This window comes from Carcharhinus amblyrhynchos, chromosome 32 (assembly GCF_965287045.1).
Source record: "Carcharhinus amblyrhynchos chromosome 32, sCarAmb.v2.hapA, whole genome shotgun sequence".
NCBI classification, from domain to species: Eukaryota; Metazoa; Chordata; class Chondrichthyes; order Carcharhiniformes; family Carcharhinidae; genus Carcharhinus; species Carcharhinus amblyrhynchos.
In genome coordinates, this window is record NC_137355.1 from 23,304,852 (window position 1) to 23,321,362 (window position 16,511).

General features: G+C 50.9%; 1 protein-coding gene across 5 annotated transcripts in view; it reads right to left on the bottom strand.

Moving 5' to 3' along the window:
• Window positions 1-16,511, bottom strand: part of fam189a1 (family with sequence similarity 189 member A1) — a 77,444-nt gene that overhangs the window by 9,559 nt on the left and 51,374 nt on the right. For 4 of the 5 annotated variants that reach the window (XM_080215972.1, XM_080215969.1, XM_080215968.1 and 1 more), the window contains exons 3-6: window positions 4,219-4,329; window positions 1,969-2,100; window positions 1,330-1,437; window positions 351-511 (exon numbers count right to left, since the gene is read on the bottom strand). In XM_080215972.1, the coding sequence (XP_080072098.1) occupies window positions 351-511; window positions 1,330-1,437; window positions 1,969-2,100; window positions 4,219-4,329 (512 nt within the window). The remainder of the gene's footprint in view (window positions 1-350; window positions 512-1,329; window positions 1,438-1,968; window positions 2,101-4,218; window positions 4,330-16,511) is intronic. The other variant, XM_080215970.1, reaches the window with a different exon arrangement.

Sequence of the window (16,511 nt, forward strand, 5' to 3'; positions counted from 1 at the left end):
GATTAACTCCAGTCCTACACCAATGGGGTGACTCTTAATTCTCTCTGAAGTGCCTAGTAAGCCAGTTTAGGAATAAGCAATAAATGCTGGTTTTGCTAGCGATGGAAGACTGATTATAAGAAAAAAAACTGATCTTTGGAGTAGAAAAAAAAGCCAGGATGCCTTGTGCTGAAAGGTGAGAGCTGCTGGCACATAGACCTTATAGACAGTAGTCATGCTGAACTGTAATACTGATAATATTCTCTGCCTGTGCCCCTGTGAGAATCAGCACCTTCAGGACAGGAGGGAAAACTAAAAGCAGGGAGTCGCAGCTGACAGAATAAGGGACATGTAAGTGAACAAGGACTCACCTCTGGGCCTCGGCTCCTGGGCTACAGCTGTATTCTGGAGGATAATATGGCGGAGGTGGAATTGGAGGGATGAACTCATCAAAATCCAGCGGTTGTTGCAGGTCAGTACCATGGGGTGACACGCAGTCAGGATTTGGAGCTCTCAGTCTCTGTGGAATAAGCTGTCAGGAAGGTTACATAAGCAGCACGATAATGGAGAGGGACAGAGCTGTCTCCTAGAGTGACATGTTGGAATTAAGATTATACGGAGAGCAGTTTCTCCATTATAGAACCTGTCATTCACTGATTACATTCAGGCACCCACACAGAAGTCATTCTCCATAAAACACCAGGAAGATGCAAAGCTGATCCAGAGAAAAATTCACTGTTTGGAGTTTCCCAGCAGGAATTTGACAATTTCAAACTACCAGTAAGTCATGAAGCTGGGAATCAAATCCTTCTCGACCAATTAGGGATGGGCAATAAATGCTGGTTTTGACAATGACTCTCACAAATTGATTAAAAAAAAACAAGATTTGGAGATAGGTTGAAAATGGGAGTTTTTTTTTCACTCTGTCGTCATGTTGCATGCTAGCAGAGTCTTCACAATTGCAGTACAGAGAATTCAAAATCCATTTGTGTTTGTGAATTGGATATGAGAGAAGGGAGATTAAAAGTGATCTAAACACATTACTGTGTCTGCCTTGATACAAGACCTGCAACTGTGTGTGCCATGTTACACAAATGTGAAAGCTTACTGTTTAAAGCTACACAAGAACATTTTAAATGGAGGCATCATAATATAAGATCATAATAGGACCAGTAGGCCATTCAGCCCCTCAGCCCCATTCACAGGTGCATAGTGGATGGGCCTCCTAATATTCTGTCTGCATACTTATTTATATAAAACTGGCAATAAAAGAGGCAACTCCTGTGGATATAGTAAATAGACACAGGTTTGTTAGAAATGCTGCCTTTCCGTTATTGAACAGACACTTACCATCTGTATAATATCAGTGGTGACCATCTGCATACAGCACATGGCAGTGGCCAGGGCACATACAATGGTAGAGATAACATTCAGTGCACAGATGCTGAATAAAAGATCCTGTAGGGAGAGAGAGGCCAGGACATTAAGCTCTGATCAAAATAGCAGACACAGTGCAGCTTAGACAAATCTAAGGCCCACTGGCCTGATCACTGCTCAGTCAGTTCCTAATGCAAGGGGATTTAACTCAATGTCTAGCCAAGTGTCTGGAATAACATTTGAAGGGTACAGAGTGAGGTTTCCAAGTGTTGCTGTGTAAGCTCACATTGATAAGATCCATTTCGGAAGTTTTGTGCTCTGTGTAAAATCAAATTATTGTGGGATGTGGAAATCTAAAGCAAAAATCCCAAAACAGTAGCAGGTGAGGCAGCACCCGCCTATTTCAGACAATCACCTTCAAATCAGTTCAGCTCAGTTGTGGTGAAAGGTCATCGGATGCAAAGTTAATTCTGTTTCTCACCTCCATAGAGGCAGAGTGTTTTCAGCCTATTCTTGATTTTATTTCTGTGCCCAGTGTTGTATTCTGCATTCTGGGTTAGATTAGTTTCTGGGCTAGGATTTGGAGTCGGGCTGGATTTGGCAGAGTCTTACCTTTAAAGCTAGGCGTACTGTGCTGCACTCTCGGACAGGGTTAAGTTTCAGTGTTTCACTGAAGGTACTGCAGCCTTTTGCCTGCTCCTGAATCTCGCAGCAAACACACACCCCATCACCGTCAAACTTGTACTGCCAAGCAAAACACAGCCATCAGAGGGAGCCGCTACAACACATTGATGATACAACCCCTGCCTGTGTTCTGTTTCATTGCATTTGCCATTGTCCTGTCCAGTCACATATTTTGTCCAACATGGTTAAAGCTACCCTTGATTACATTCATAAGAACATAAGAACATAAGAAATAGGAGCAGGAGTAGGCCATCCAGCCCTTCGAGCCTGCCCCACCATTCAATAAGATCATGGCTGATCTGTCGTGCCTCAGTTCCACATTCCCGCCCTCTCCCCATAACCCTTAATCCCCTCGCTTCTCAAAAACCCATCAACCCGCGTCTTAAAAATATTTAGTGAGGCAGCCTCCACCACTTCAACGGGCAGAGAATTCCAGAGATTCACCACCCTTTGAATGAAGAAGTTCCTCCTCAACTCCGTTCTAAACCGCCTCCCCTTTATCTTGAGGCTGTTCCCCCTAGTCCTACTATCCTTTCTGAGCAGGAAGAGCCTCTCCACCTCTATCCTATCCATCCCATTCATCATCTTATACGTCTCAATGAGATCTCCCCTCATTCTTCTAAACTCTCATGAGTACAAGCCTAGTTTATTCAGCCTCTCCTCATAGTTCAACCCCCTCAACTCCGGTATCAGCCTAGTAAACCTCCTCTGCACTCCCTCCAAGGCCAAAATATCCTTGCGCAGGTGCAGCGCCCAAAACTGCACACAGTACTCCAGCTGCGGCCTCACCAGTGCCCTATACAGCTGCAGCAAGACCTCCCTACTTTTATATTCAATCCCCCTCGCTATGAAGGCCAGCATCCCATTCGCCTTCCTGACCACCTGCTGCAGCTGCAGGCTGGGTTTTTGCGACTCATGCACAAGGACCCCGAGGTCCCTCTGCACCGTCGCATGCTGCAGTTTTTCGCCATGTAAGTAATAGTCCTTCCTACCATTATTCCTACCAAAGTAGACAACCTCACATTTGCCAACATTAAATTCCATTTGCCAGTTCCTGGCCCATTCGCCCAGCCTATCTAGATCCTTCTGCAGTCTCTCCACACCCTCTGCACAATTTGCCGTTCCACCAATCTTGGTGTCATCAGCAAATTTCGACACCATACACTCGGTTCCCTCCTCCAGATCATCTATATAAATGGTAAATAGCTGAGGCCCCAGCACCGACCCCTGGGGCACTCCACTAGTCACCAACTGCCAATCCGAATAGCACCCATTGACCCCCACTCTCTGCCTCCTATTTGACAGCCAATCCTCTATCCACGCTAACACCCTACCCCCAACTCCCTGTCCCCTGACCTTCTGCAATAACCTCTTGTGAGGCACCTTGTCAAACGCCTTCTGAAAATCAAGAAACACCACATCCACTGGCTCTCCTCTATCCACCGCCCTAGACACATCCTCACAGAACTCCAATAAATTCGTCAGACACGACTTCCCCTTAACAAAACCGTGCTGCGTCTGCTCTATCAAACAATTCTCCTCAAGATGCCTCGCTATTTTCTCCTTGATGACGGATTCTAACATTTTACCTACAACAGACGTTAAACTAACTGGCCTATAATTCCTTGCCTTTTGCCTGCCACCCTTCTTAAACAACGGTGTAACATTAGCCGTTTTCCAATCTTCCGGCACTTCCCTGGAATCCAGCGACGTTTGGAAAATAACCACCAAGGCATCCACTATCACCTCCGCCATTTCTTTCAGAACCCTTGGATGCATTCCATCCGGTCCTGGAGACTTGTCCACAATCAGTCCCTCCAGTCTTTCGAGCACCTCCTCTCTAGTAACAGTAATGTCATTCAGGCCCTCCAGTCCTACCATCTTTCCATCGCTAACACCCAGCAAATTATTCACGTCCTCCTCCGTGAAGACCAAAACAAAAAAGTTATTCAAGGCCTCAGCCATTTCCCCATCCCCTACCACTAAGTCCCCCCTCTCATCCTCTAAGGGTCCAACGTTCCATTGAGTTTCAGAGTAAAGAACTGCCATCGTGGTGATGTACTAAAGTTCACCCAGTACCTTGCCACCTGGTGCCACCATGTCTTGGCAAGATAATTAATCTGACCCCAGTGCTTCACATACAAATATAAAATGGGCACTGGGTTCACACTGACATACCAGCTGACATTCCTCCAGGGAGGCCACCATCTGAGCATTCTGACAGGAAAGGATAGAGCCAGCCAGGTTCAGCATCACACACACAGCTGAAAGCAGCATGAAGAAAGTAATCTGTGGGTAGAAAGCATAAAACTGTCAGATGTTTTTATTTTTTATAATGACTATTTTTAAGGCAGATGCAGATAATTCTTGTTAAGCGAGGAGGAAGTTAAGATTACAATCAGCTCAGCCATGATTTTATTGAATGGCTGACCAGGCCCGAGGGGCCAAATGGCCTCCTCCTGCTCCTAGTTTGTATATTTGAACCTCTTTGAGAGATGACATATCTCTGATGAAGATTCCGATCTCTGAGATCAGGCCTGGGTAGCTCAGTCGGTAGAGCTTGCAACTAGTGGGTGGCATGGTAGCACAGTGGTTAGCACTGCTGCCTCACAGCGCCACAGACCCAGGTTCAATTCTGGCCTTGGGTCTGTGTGGAGTTTGCCATGTCTCCCCTATGCAGGATGTTTTGCTGCAGTTGTATAGGGTGTTGGTGAGGCCACATATGGAGAATTGTGTGCAGTTTGGGGGTCCTTATCTGAGGAAGGATGATGTTCTTGTTATAGACGGAGTACAGTGAAGGTTTACCAGGCTGATTCCTGGGATGGCAGGTTTGTCATATGAGGGGAGACGAAGTCAGTTAGGATTATATTCACTGGAGTTTAGAAGAGTGAGAGGGGATCTCACAGAAACTTATAAAATTTTAACAGGATTAGACAGGGTAGATTCAGAAAGAATGTTCCCGATGGTGGGGAGTCCAGAACCAGGGGTCGTTGTTTGAAGATAAAGGGTAAACATTTTAAAACTGAGGTAAGGAGAAATTTCTTCCCCCAGAGGTGGTGAATGTGTAGAATTGACTACCATAGAACATAGCTAAGGCCAAAACATCTGATTCCAAGAAGAAATTAGTTATATCTCTTGGGGCTAAAGAGATCAAGGGATTTGGGGAAGGAGGGAATCAGGATATTGAATTCAATGATCAGCCATGATCAAAATGAATGGCGGAGCAGACTTGAAGGGCCAAAAGCATACTCCTGCTTCTAATTTCTATGTTAAGGTGTGGATTTCCTCTGGGTGCTCCAGTTTCCTCCCATGGTCCAAAGATGTGCAGGTTAGGTTGTTTAGCCATGCTAAATTGCCTCTTAGTGACCCTGAATGTGTGTAATAGGGGGATTAGCGGGATAAGTATGTGGGCTTTTGGGGATAGGGCCTGGGTAGGATACTTTGTTGAAGAGTCGGTGCAGAATTGATGGGCTGAATAGCACCCTTCTGCACTGTAGGGATTCTATGGGAACTGTGGATTCACCTCGCAGCACTCCACACTCTATGGTCCTAACTGGTTACTCCATGTCCTCAATTGCTTCTGCATTGAATTAGCCTTTAATTCTTGTAACTCTGAGTAGCGTTGTCAGCTGTGAGTAAATGCATTCCTAGAGGGGTCATCACATTTTTCACAGTAACTTCACAATGTAAGCCTGCATGTGATACTAATAAATAAACTTCAAACTCCAGCTTTTCGTTGACCAACACATCCATATTTGTGATGTACTGACCTCTTATGCCAATGGTGTATTTCACTCTGTGCCTCAGATGTAAGTGGTAGCCATGATTTGGAGATGCTGCGTTAGACTGAGGTGGCCACTATCTATCACAATCTATCTGATTGAGAGTTAAACACATACAGTGGAGCTGTGGACTGCATCTCACACAGTAAGTATATACCCCTGCCAAGCCATTGAGTCAGATTCTCAAGTGTGCAGTGAGAACAGTTATTCAATCTTGTTCCATTCAAAGTCCATCTGACTAATCTTCCTTTGTCTACTGTTCCCTCCAACAGTACCTGCTGATTCCTAACCGGAAGGAACACTAACTTCCTCACCGCAAATAAAAATCAATCATTGTACAGCATAGTACAGGCCCTTTGGCCCTCAATATTGTGCCAAGCTATGTCCGAATCCAACATCAAACTATCCCACTCCCTATCATTCTGGTGTACTCCATGAGCCTATCCAATAACCGCTTGAAAGTTCCTAAAGTGTCCGACTCCACTATCACAGCAGGCAGTCCATTCCACACCCCAACCACTCTGGGTAAAGAATCTACTTCGGACATCCCTCCTATATCTCCCATCTGGGAGGTGAGGGAAGTGATTGCAGAGCCCCTGGCGATGATCTTTGCATCGTCGATGGAGATGGGAGAGGTTCCAGAAGATTGGAGGATTGCAGATGTGGTTCCTATTTTCAAGAAAGGGAACAGGGATCGCCCAGGAAATTACTGACTGGTGAGTCTGACCTCAGTGGTTGGTAAGCTGATGGAGAGGATTCTGAGGGACAAGATTATGAGCATTTAGAGAAGATTAGAATGATCAGAAATAGTCAGCACAGCTTTGTCAAGGGCAGTTCGTGCCTTACAAGCCTAGTTGAGTTCTTTGAAAATGTGACTGAACACATTGACGAAGGGAGAGCGGTGGATGTGGTGTACATGGACTTCAGCAAGGCGTTTGATAAGGTCCACCATGCAAGACTTCTTGAGAAGGTGCAAGGGCATGGGATCTAAGGGGCTTTGGCCTTGTGGATCCAGAACTGGCTTGCCTGCAGAAGGCAGAGAGTGGTTGTGGATGGGTCTTTTTCTGCATGGAGGTCGATCACCAGTGGAGTGCCCCAGGGATCTGTTCTAGGACCCTTGCTGTTTGTCATTTTCATAAATGACCTGGATGAGGAAGTGGAGGGATGGGTTGGTAAGTTCGCCGACGATACGAAGGTCGGTGGTGTTGTGGATAGTCTGGAGGGATATCAGAAGTTGCAGTGTGACATAGATAGGATGCGAGACTGGGTAGAGAAGTGGCAGATGGACTTCAACGCGGATAAATGTGTAGTGGTCCATTTTGGCAGGACCAGCAAGATGCAGGAGTGCAATATCAAGGGTAGGAGTCTTAGCTGGGTTGAAGAGCAGAAGGATCTTGGGGTCCGGGTCCACAGGACTCTTAAATCGGCCTCGCAGGTGGAGGATGTGGTCAAGAAGGCGTATGGTGTACTGGCCTTCATTAATTGAGGGATTGAGTTTAGGAGTCGGGAGGTAATGCTGCAACTTTATAAGACCCTTGTCAGACCTCACTTGGAGTACTGTGCGCAGTTCTGGTCGCCTCACTACAGGAAGGATGTGGAAGCTATTGAGAGGGTGCAGAGGAGATTTACAAGGCCTGGATTGGGAGGCATGCCTTATGAAGTTAGGTTGAGGGAGCTGGGACTGTTCTCCCTGGAGAGACGAAGGTTGAGAGGCGACCTGATAGAGGTTTATAAAATGTTAAGAGGAATAGATAGGGTGGATTCTCGGAGGCTATTTCCCAGGGCTGAAATGGTCGCTACGAGAGGACACAGGTTTAAGGTGCTGGGAAGGAAATACAGGGGAGATGTCAGGGGTAAGTTTTTCACTCAGAGGGTGGTGAGTGAATGGAATCGGCTGCCGTCGGTGGTGGAGGTGAACTCACTAGGGTCTTTTAAAAGATTTCTGGATGGGTACATGGGATCTAATGGGATTGGGAGTTACAGATAGTTTAATGGCCTGGTAGGTATGGATATGATCGGTGCAACTTGTGGGCCGAAGGGCCTGTTTGTGCTGTAGTGGTCTATGTTCTATGAACCTTATAGTTATGCCCTCAGTAACAGCTACATCCAACCAAGGAAATAGTCTCCCAGCGTCCACTCTATCAATTCGTCTCTTCATCTTATAAACTTCTATTAAGTCACCTCTCATTCTCCTCTGCTCTAAAGAGAAAAGCCCCAGCTCCCTCGTGTGAGGGCTGCTCTTGGATGTTGCTTCGAGAGTTGCCTAGTGCTTCACGTCGTTTGTGTACGCTTAAACAGGACCAGCTAATGGGCACCACAACAGCTCAGTGACTATCACTGTTTGCTGTGCAGATACATGGATGTGGCCAGTGTCTGCGGGAGTTTGCACATTCTCCCCATGATTGCCTGGGTTTTCTCCGGGTGCTCCGGTTTCCTCCCACATCCCAAAAAACGTGCTCTTAGACTGATTGGTGTAACAAATTGTCCCTAAATTAGTCTTTCCTCAATCTTCCCCAATAGGTGTAGACAAAGGTCATGGGTAGAGGAGGGCACTCATAATGTTAAAATGGTGGCACGGGCTCATTGGGCCAAAGGGCCTGTTTCCCGGGCTGTGTTGTTCTTTGTTCTTTCCTCATAAGATCTACCCTCCAAACCAGGCAGCATCCTGGTAAATCTCCCCTGCACTCTCTCCAATGCTTCCACATCCTTCTCATTGTGAGGTGACCAGAACTGAACACAATATTCCAAATGTGGTCTCACCAACGTCCGGTATAGTTGCAGCATAACACCCATGGCTCTTAAACTCAAACCCCCGTTAATAAACGCTAACACACTATAAGCCTTCTTCACGGCTCTATCCACTTGAGTGGCAACCTTCAGAGATCTGTGGATATGAACCCCAAGATCTCTCCGTTCCTCCACGTTCCTCAGAACCCAGCAGTTGACCCTGTAATCCGCATTCAAGTTTGTCCTACCAAAATGAATCACCTCACATTTATCAGTGTTAAAGTCCATCTGCCACTTTTTGGCCCAGCTCTGTATCCTATCAATGTCTCTTTGCAGCCTGCAAGAGCCCTCCACCTCATCCACTACTTCACCAATCTTGGTGTCATCAGTAAATTTACTGACCCACCCTTCAGCCCCCTCTTCCAAGTCATTGATAAAAATCACAAATAGCAGAGGACCCAGCACTGACCCCTGTGGTACACCGCTGGTAACTCGTCTCCAATCTGAAAATTTTCCTTCCACCACCACCCTCTGTCTTCTGTGAGAGAGTCAGTTACTTATCCAATTGGCCAAATTTCCTTCTATCCCACACCTCCTTATTTTCTTCATGAGCCAACCATGGGGAACCTTATCAAACACCTTGCTAAAATCCATGTATACGACATCAACTGCTCTACCTTCATCTACAGACTTAGTTACCTCCTCAAAGAATTCAATCAGATTTGTGAGGCAAGACCCATCCCTCACGAAACCGTGCTGACTATCCTGGATTAAGCTGCATCTTTCCAAATGATCATAAATCCTATCCCTCAGGACCCTTTCCATTAACTTACCGACCACCGAAATAAGACTAACCGACCTATAATTACCAGGGTCATTCCATTTCTTTTCTTGAAGAGAGGAACAACATTCGCCACTCTCCAGTCCTCTGGCACAGTCCTTTGTCCAGTCCAGTCCTTTGTCAATCTTTGTTGACATTTAAACCTCTCCCAATCCTCTTCTCGCCCACTACTCTTAGCTACTCTAAATTCCTCCGCTTTTAGTTTAACACTTTCCTTCACCTCCTTTGTTATCCACGGCTTATTACCTCTCCTCTTACTATCCTTTTTGACCATCGGAATAAATTTCCGTTGAGCACCAAGAAAGATCTCCTTAAAGATCCTCCACTGCTCCTCAACAGACCCTCCCTCCAACGCGCTCTCCCAGTCCACATTCGCCAATTCTTCTCTCATCCTACCGTACTCCCCTCTATTCAAACAGAGGACGCGTGTCCGGGAACCCACTTTGTCGTCCTCCATCTGCACCAGAAACTCCACCATACAATGATCACTCTCCCCAAGAGGATCCTTCACCACAAGGTCCCTAATTCTACCCGCTTCATTACATAGCACCAGATCCAAGATAGCTCGCTCCCTTGTCGGCTCCAACACACACTGTTCGAGGAAACTATCCCGGCAGCATTCCAAGAACTCTTCCTCGAGCCCCCCACGTCCAACATGGGTCGACCAATCAATATGCAGATTGAAATCCCCCATAACTACGGCCGTCCCATTCCTGCACGCCGCACTTATTTGCGCGTTAACAGCCCGCCCCATCTCCAGATCATCATTTGGGGGCCTATAGACGACACCCACGAGCGTCTTCCTCCCTTTGCTGTTCCTAATCTCCACCCACAACGATTCCACCCTCTGCTCCTTGGCTCCAATATCATCCCTTGCTACCACCGTGATGCTATCCTTAATCAGCAGAGCTACGCCCCCCCCTTTTCCCTCCTGTCTATCCTTCCTAAACACTTGATAGCCCTGTACATTCAGCTCCCAGTCCCTGTCACCCTGCAGCCACGTCTCTGTAATGGCAACCAGATCGTATCCATTTGTGTCGATCTGCGCCATCAGCTCATCCACTTTATTCCGAATGCTTCGTGCATTCAGATAAAGTGCTTTTCATCCCAGCCTTCACCTGGACCCTATTTTCCGCAACGCCACCAACTATACTCACGCCCCCTACTCCCTCTATTATTGGGACATCCTCGGCCTCTTCCCTTACATGTACACTCTCCTTAACTTTAGACGTCGTAAGGTCACCTACCCTCACACCCTCCCCCCCCCTAATTAGTTTAAAGCCCTGTCTACAGTCCTCTTTACTCGATTCGCCAGCACTCTGGTCCCAGCACGGTTCAGACCAACCCCATCCCTCCCGAACAGGTCCCACCTACCCCAATACTGGTGCCAATGCCCCATAAATTCAAACCCATTCCTCCCACACCAATCCCTGAGCCACCCATTCACTTCCTTAATCCTGTCAACCCTACGCCCATCTGCACACGGTTCAGGCAGTAGCCCAGAGATGACCACCTTGTCGGTTCTACTTTTTAGAAGTAGAAATACTTTTTTTTTTACTTTTTTTTTCCCTAGCTACCTTATAACCCTCAAGCAACCCAACGGAACCTTGTTTTCTCATCCTTCCTTTTATTTCCTTTTTCCTCTTGACAAGACATTCAACCTCCTTTGTGAACCATGGTTCCCTCACTCAGCCATTTCCTCCCTGCCTGACAGGGACATACCTATCAAGGACACGCAGTATTTGTTCCTTGAACAAGCTCCACTTTTCATTTGTGCCTTTACCTGACAGTTTCTGTTCCCATCTTATGCTCCCTAATTCTTGCCTAATCGCATCATTATTACCCCTGCCCCAATTATAAACCTTGCCCTACCATGTGACCCTATCCCTCTCCATTGCAATAATGAAAGATATTGAATTGTGGTCACTATCTCCAAAGTGCTCTCCCACAAACAAATCTAACACTTGGCCTGGTTCATTACCCAGTAACAAGTCCAATGTGGCCCCACATCTTGTCCGTTTATACACATATTGTGTCAGGAAACTCTCCTGCACACACTGTACAAAAACTGCCCCATTGAACTATTCGATCTATAAAGGTTCCAATCAATATTTGGAAAGTTAAAGTCACCCATGATAACTACCCTGTGACCTCCACACCTGTCCATAATCTGCTTTGCCGTTTCCTCCTCCACATCTCTATTACTATTTGTGGGCCTATAGAAAACTCCTAACATGACCGATCCTTTCCTATTTCTAACTTCAACCCATATTAGTAGGCAGATCGCCCTCGAAATGCCTTTCAGCAGCTGTTAAACTATCCTTGATTAACAACGCTCTCCTCCACCTCTTTTACCACCTTCCCTACTCTTACTGAAATATCTATACCCCAGAACTGCCAACAACCATTCCTGTCTCTGATCTAACCATATCTCTGTAATGGCCATTGCTTTTACATTTTTGTACGAGGCTTCTTAACATGTACCAATTACCAAGACTTCTCAATGGCATAGGTCCATCCTGAATGACCTTTCTTCCCAGTAGCTTGTTTCCACATTCCCAGTATCCTGCGTGTGTGTGTTGGGGGGGAGGAGGGGGGAGATGTATTCTCAAATCTCGCTATTTTCTAAAGGCTCTGCATGTCCAGTTTGCTTCTGTCCTCTAATCATTTGCTAAGATAATTAATAAAACACTATTTTGATCTTGAGAAACACATCCCTTCTCTGAAATGTTAAATTATCATTGAACAATCAGTCTGCACAACAACTGTGTGTGGAACCCTCCAATGCAGGAACTGAAGACACAATCTCAGCTGTGATACCCAGAGGGGGTTGTGGTGCAGTAAGAGATATTAATTCAAGGCATGTCTGCCATTTGTGTGAATATTAATGATTCCTTGATATTAATTGAAGAACAGGAATCTCCCCTAAAGTCCTGGTCAACATTCCTTCCCTAACTCAAACCCAAATTGAAAAACAGGTTACTTGGGCACTGCATTGTAGGATGGTTCTCTGAACAGAATGGCTGCAGTTTCCATTTACGCCGCAATAGGTACGGCACTTCACACCAATTCACTGTCTGAGGCACTTCAGGATTTTTAACTAGATGAGCAAATGGTCAAACATAACGATCTTAAATCTGTGCCTGATTGTGTGGGAATCATCCAGACCCCATTCTAAATATTAAATCTCCGCTCACTCTTCCTCCAGCAACAACAGTCCCAACTTCTCAAATCTATCTTCATAACAGGTCACCATCACTGGAAACTATCTAGTGAATATTTTAGACATTTTTGAGTCATACAGGTTTACAGCATGGAAACAGGCCCTTTGGCCCAACTTGTCCACGCCACCCTTTGTTTTTAAACAAAGAACAAAGATATATCAAATTATTCCTGATTGCATAGTTTTATGCTGCATTGCTGATATCCATTTCAAAGTCTGCCTGAGCTGAAACAAAACCTCTAAGCTAATCCCAATTGCCCACATCTGGCCCATATCCTTTTCCATATTTTCTCCAATTTCTTCACATTCTTATTAAATTGTGGCGCCCAGAACACAATGCAGCCCCAACTGCCAGTCACTGCACAGGGTCCCAGCCCCCCACTCCGGCCACTCTGCTCAGTCCCAGCCCCCAGTCACTCCACACAGTCCCAGTCCCCGGTCACTCTGCACAGTCCCAGTCCCCCCGGTCAGTCTGCTCAGCCTCAGTCCCTGGTCACTCTGCACAGTCCCAGTCCCCCCGGTCACTCTGCACAGTCCCAGTCCCCCCAGTCACTCTGCTCAGCCTCAGTCCCTGGTCACTCTGCACAGTCCCAGTCCCCCCAGTCACTCTGCTCAGCCTCAGTCCCTGGTCACTCTGCACAGTCCCAGTCCCCCCGGTCACTCCGCTCAGTCCCAGCCCCCGGTCACTCCGCTCAGTCCCGGCCCCCGGTCACTCCGCTCAGTCCCAGCCCCCGGTCACTCCGCTCAGTCCCAGCCCCTGGTCACTCAGCTCAGTCCCAGCCCCCGGTCACTCTGCTCAGTCCCAGCCGCCGGTCACTCTGCTCAGTCCCAGCCCCCGGTCACTCCGCTCAGTCCCAGCCCCCGGTCACTCCGCTCAGTCCCAGCCCCCGGTCACTCCGCTCAGTCCCAGCCCCTGGTCACTCAGCTCAGTCCCAGCCCCCGGTCACTCTGCTCAGTCCCAGCCGCCGGTCACTCTGCTCAGTCCCAGCCCCCGGTCACTCCGCTCAGTCCCAGCCCCCGGTCACGCCGCTCAGTCCCAGCCCCTGGTCACTCAGCTCGGTCCCAGCCCCCGGTCACTCTGCTCAGTCCCAGCCGCCGGTCACTCTGCTCAGTCCCAGCCGCCGGTCACTCTGCTCAGTCCCAACCCCCGGTCACTCCGCTCAGTCCCAGCCCCCCCCCCAGTCACTCCACTCAGTCCCAGCCGCCGGTCACTCTGCTCAGTCCCAGCCCCCGGTCACTCCGCTCAGTCCCAGCCCCCGGTCACTCCGCTCAGTCCCAGCCGCCGGTCACTCCGCTCAGTCCCAGCCCCCGGTCACTCCGCTCAGTCCCAGCCCCCGGTCACTCCGCTCAGTCCCTGCCCCTGGTCACTCAGCTCAGTCCCTGCCCCCGGTCACTCCGCTCAGTCCCTGCCCCTGGTCACTCAGCTCAGTCCCAGCCCCCGGTCACTCCGCTCAGTCCCAGCCCCGGTCACTCTGCTCAGTCCCAACCCCTGGTCACTCCGCTCAGTCCCAGCCCCCGGTCACTCTGCTCAGTCGCAGCCCCCGGTCACTCTGCTCAGTCCCAGCCCCGGTCACTCCGCTCAGGCCCAACCCCCGGTCACTCCGCTCAGTCCCAGCCCCGGGTCACTCCGCTCAGTCCCAGCCCCCGGTCACTCCGCTCAGTCCCAGCCCCCGGTCACTCCGCTCAGTCCCAGCCCCTGGTCACTCCGCTCAGTCCCTGCCCCTGGTCACTCAGCTCAGTCCCTGCCCCCGGTCACTCCGCTCAGTCCCTGCCCCTGGTCACTCCGCTCAGTCCCAGCCCCCGGTCACTCTGCTCAGTCCCAGCCCCGGTCACTCTGCTCAGTCCCAACCCCCGGTCACTCCACTCAGTCCCAGCCCCTGGTCACTCCGCTCAGTCCCAGCCCTTGGTCACTCTGCTCAGTCCCTGCCCCTGGTCACTCCGCTCAGTCCCAGCCCTTGGTCACTCTGCTCAGTTCCTGCCCCTGGTCACTCTGCTCAGTCCCTGCCCCTGATCACTCAGCTCAGTCCCTGCCCCTGGTCATTCCACACAGTTCCAGCGCCCCCCCCAGTCACTCCGCTCAGTCCCAGCCCCCCCCGGTCACTCCGCAGAGTCCCAGCCCCCCCCGGTCACTCCACTCAGTCCCAGCCCCCGGTCACTCCACTCAGTCCCTGCCCCCCTGGTCACTCCGCACAGTCCCAGCCCTCCAGGTCACTCCGCACAGTCCCAGCCCCCCCTGGTCACTCCACACAGTCCCAGCCCCCCCGGTCACTCCACTCAGTCCCTGCCCCCTAGGTCACTCCGCACAGTCCCAGCCCCCCCCGGTCACTCCGCACAGTCCCAGCCCCCCCCGGTCACTCCGCACAGTCCCAGCCCCCCCCGGTCACTCTACACAGTCCCAGCCCCCGGTCACTCCACTCAGTCCCTGCCCCCGGTCACTCTGCACAGTTCCAACTCCCGGTCACACCGCACAGTCCCAGCCCCCCCCCGGTCACTCTGCTCAGTCCCAGCCCCCCCCCCGGTCACTCTGCTCAGTCCCAGCCCCCCCCCCGGTCACTCCGCACAGTCCCAGCCCCCCCCCGGTCACTCCGCACAGTCCCAGCCCCCCCCGGTCACTCCGCACAGTCCCAGCCCCCCCCGGTCACTCCACACAGTCCCAGCCCCCGGTCACTCCACTCAGTTCCTGCCCCCGGTCACTCTGCACAGTTCCAACTCCCGGTCACACCGCACAGTCCCAGCCCCCCCCCCGGTCACTCCGCACAGTCCTAGCCCCCCCCGGTCACTCCGCACAGTCCCAGCCCCCCCCGGTCACTCCACACAGTCCCAGCCCCCGGTCACTCCGCTCAGTCCCTGCCCCCGGTCACTCTGCACAGTTCCAACTCCCGGTCACACCGCACAGTCCCAGCCCCCCCCCCCGGTCACTCTGCTCAGTCCCAGCCCCCGGTCACTCCGCTCAGTCCCTGCCCCCGGTCACTCTGCACAGTTCCAACTCCCGGTCACACCGCACAGTCCCAGCCCCCGGTCACTCTGCTCAGTCCCTGGTCACTCTGCTCAGTCCCAGCCCCCGGTCACTCCGCTCAGTCCCAGCCCCCGGTCACTCTGCACAGTTCCAACTCCCGGTCACTCCGCACAGTCCCAGCCCCCGGTCACTCCGCACAGTCCCAGCCCCTGGTCACTCCACTCAGTCCCTGCCCCCGGTCACTCAGCACAGTCCCAGCCCCCGGTCATTCCGCACAGTCCCAGCCCCTGGTCACTCCACTCAGTCCCTGCCCCCGGTCACTCAGCACAGTCCCAGCCCCCGGTCACTCCGCTCAGTCCCTGCCCCCGGTCACTCTGCTCAGTCCCAGCCCCCGGTCACTCCGCTCAGTCCCAGCCCCCGGTCACTCAGCACAGTCCCATCCCCGGTCACTCCGCTCAGTCCCTGCCCCCAGTCACTCTGCTCAGTCTCAGTCCCTGGTCACTCCGCTCAGGCCCAGCCCCCGGTCACTCCGCTCAGTCTCAGTGCCTGGTCACTCCGCTCAGGCCCAGCCCCCGGTCACTCCGCTCAGTCTCAGTCCCTGGTCACTCCGCTCAGTCTCAGTCCCTAGTCACTCCACTCAGGCCCAGCCCCCGGTCACTCCGCTCAGTCTCAGTCCCTGGTCACTCCGCTCAGGCCCAGCCCCCAGTCACTCTGCTCAGTCTCAGTCCCTGGTCACTCCACTCAGGCCCAGACCCTGGTCACTCCGCTCAGGCCCAGCCCCCAGTCACTCTGCTCAGTCTCAGTCCCTGGTCACTCCACTCAGGCCCAGACCCTGGTCACTCCGCTCAGGCCCAGCCCCCAGTCACTCTGCTCAGTCTCAGTCCCTGGTCACTCCACTCAGGCCCAGACCCTGGTCACTCCGCTTAGGCCGAATAGCACCCA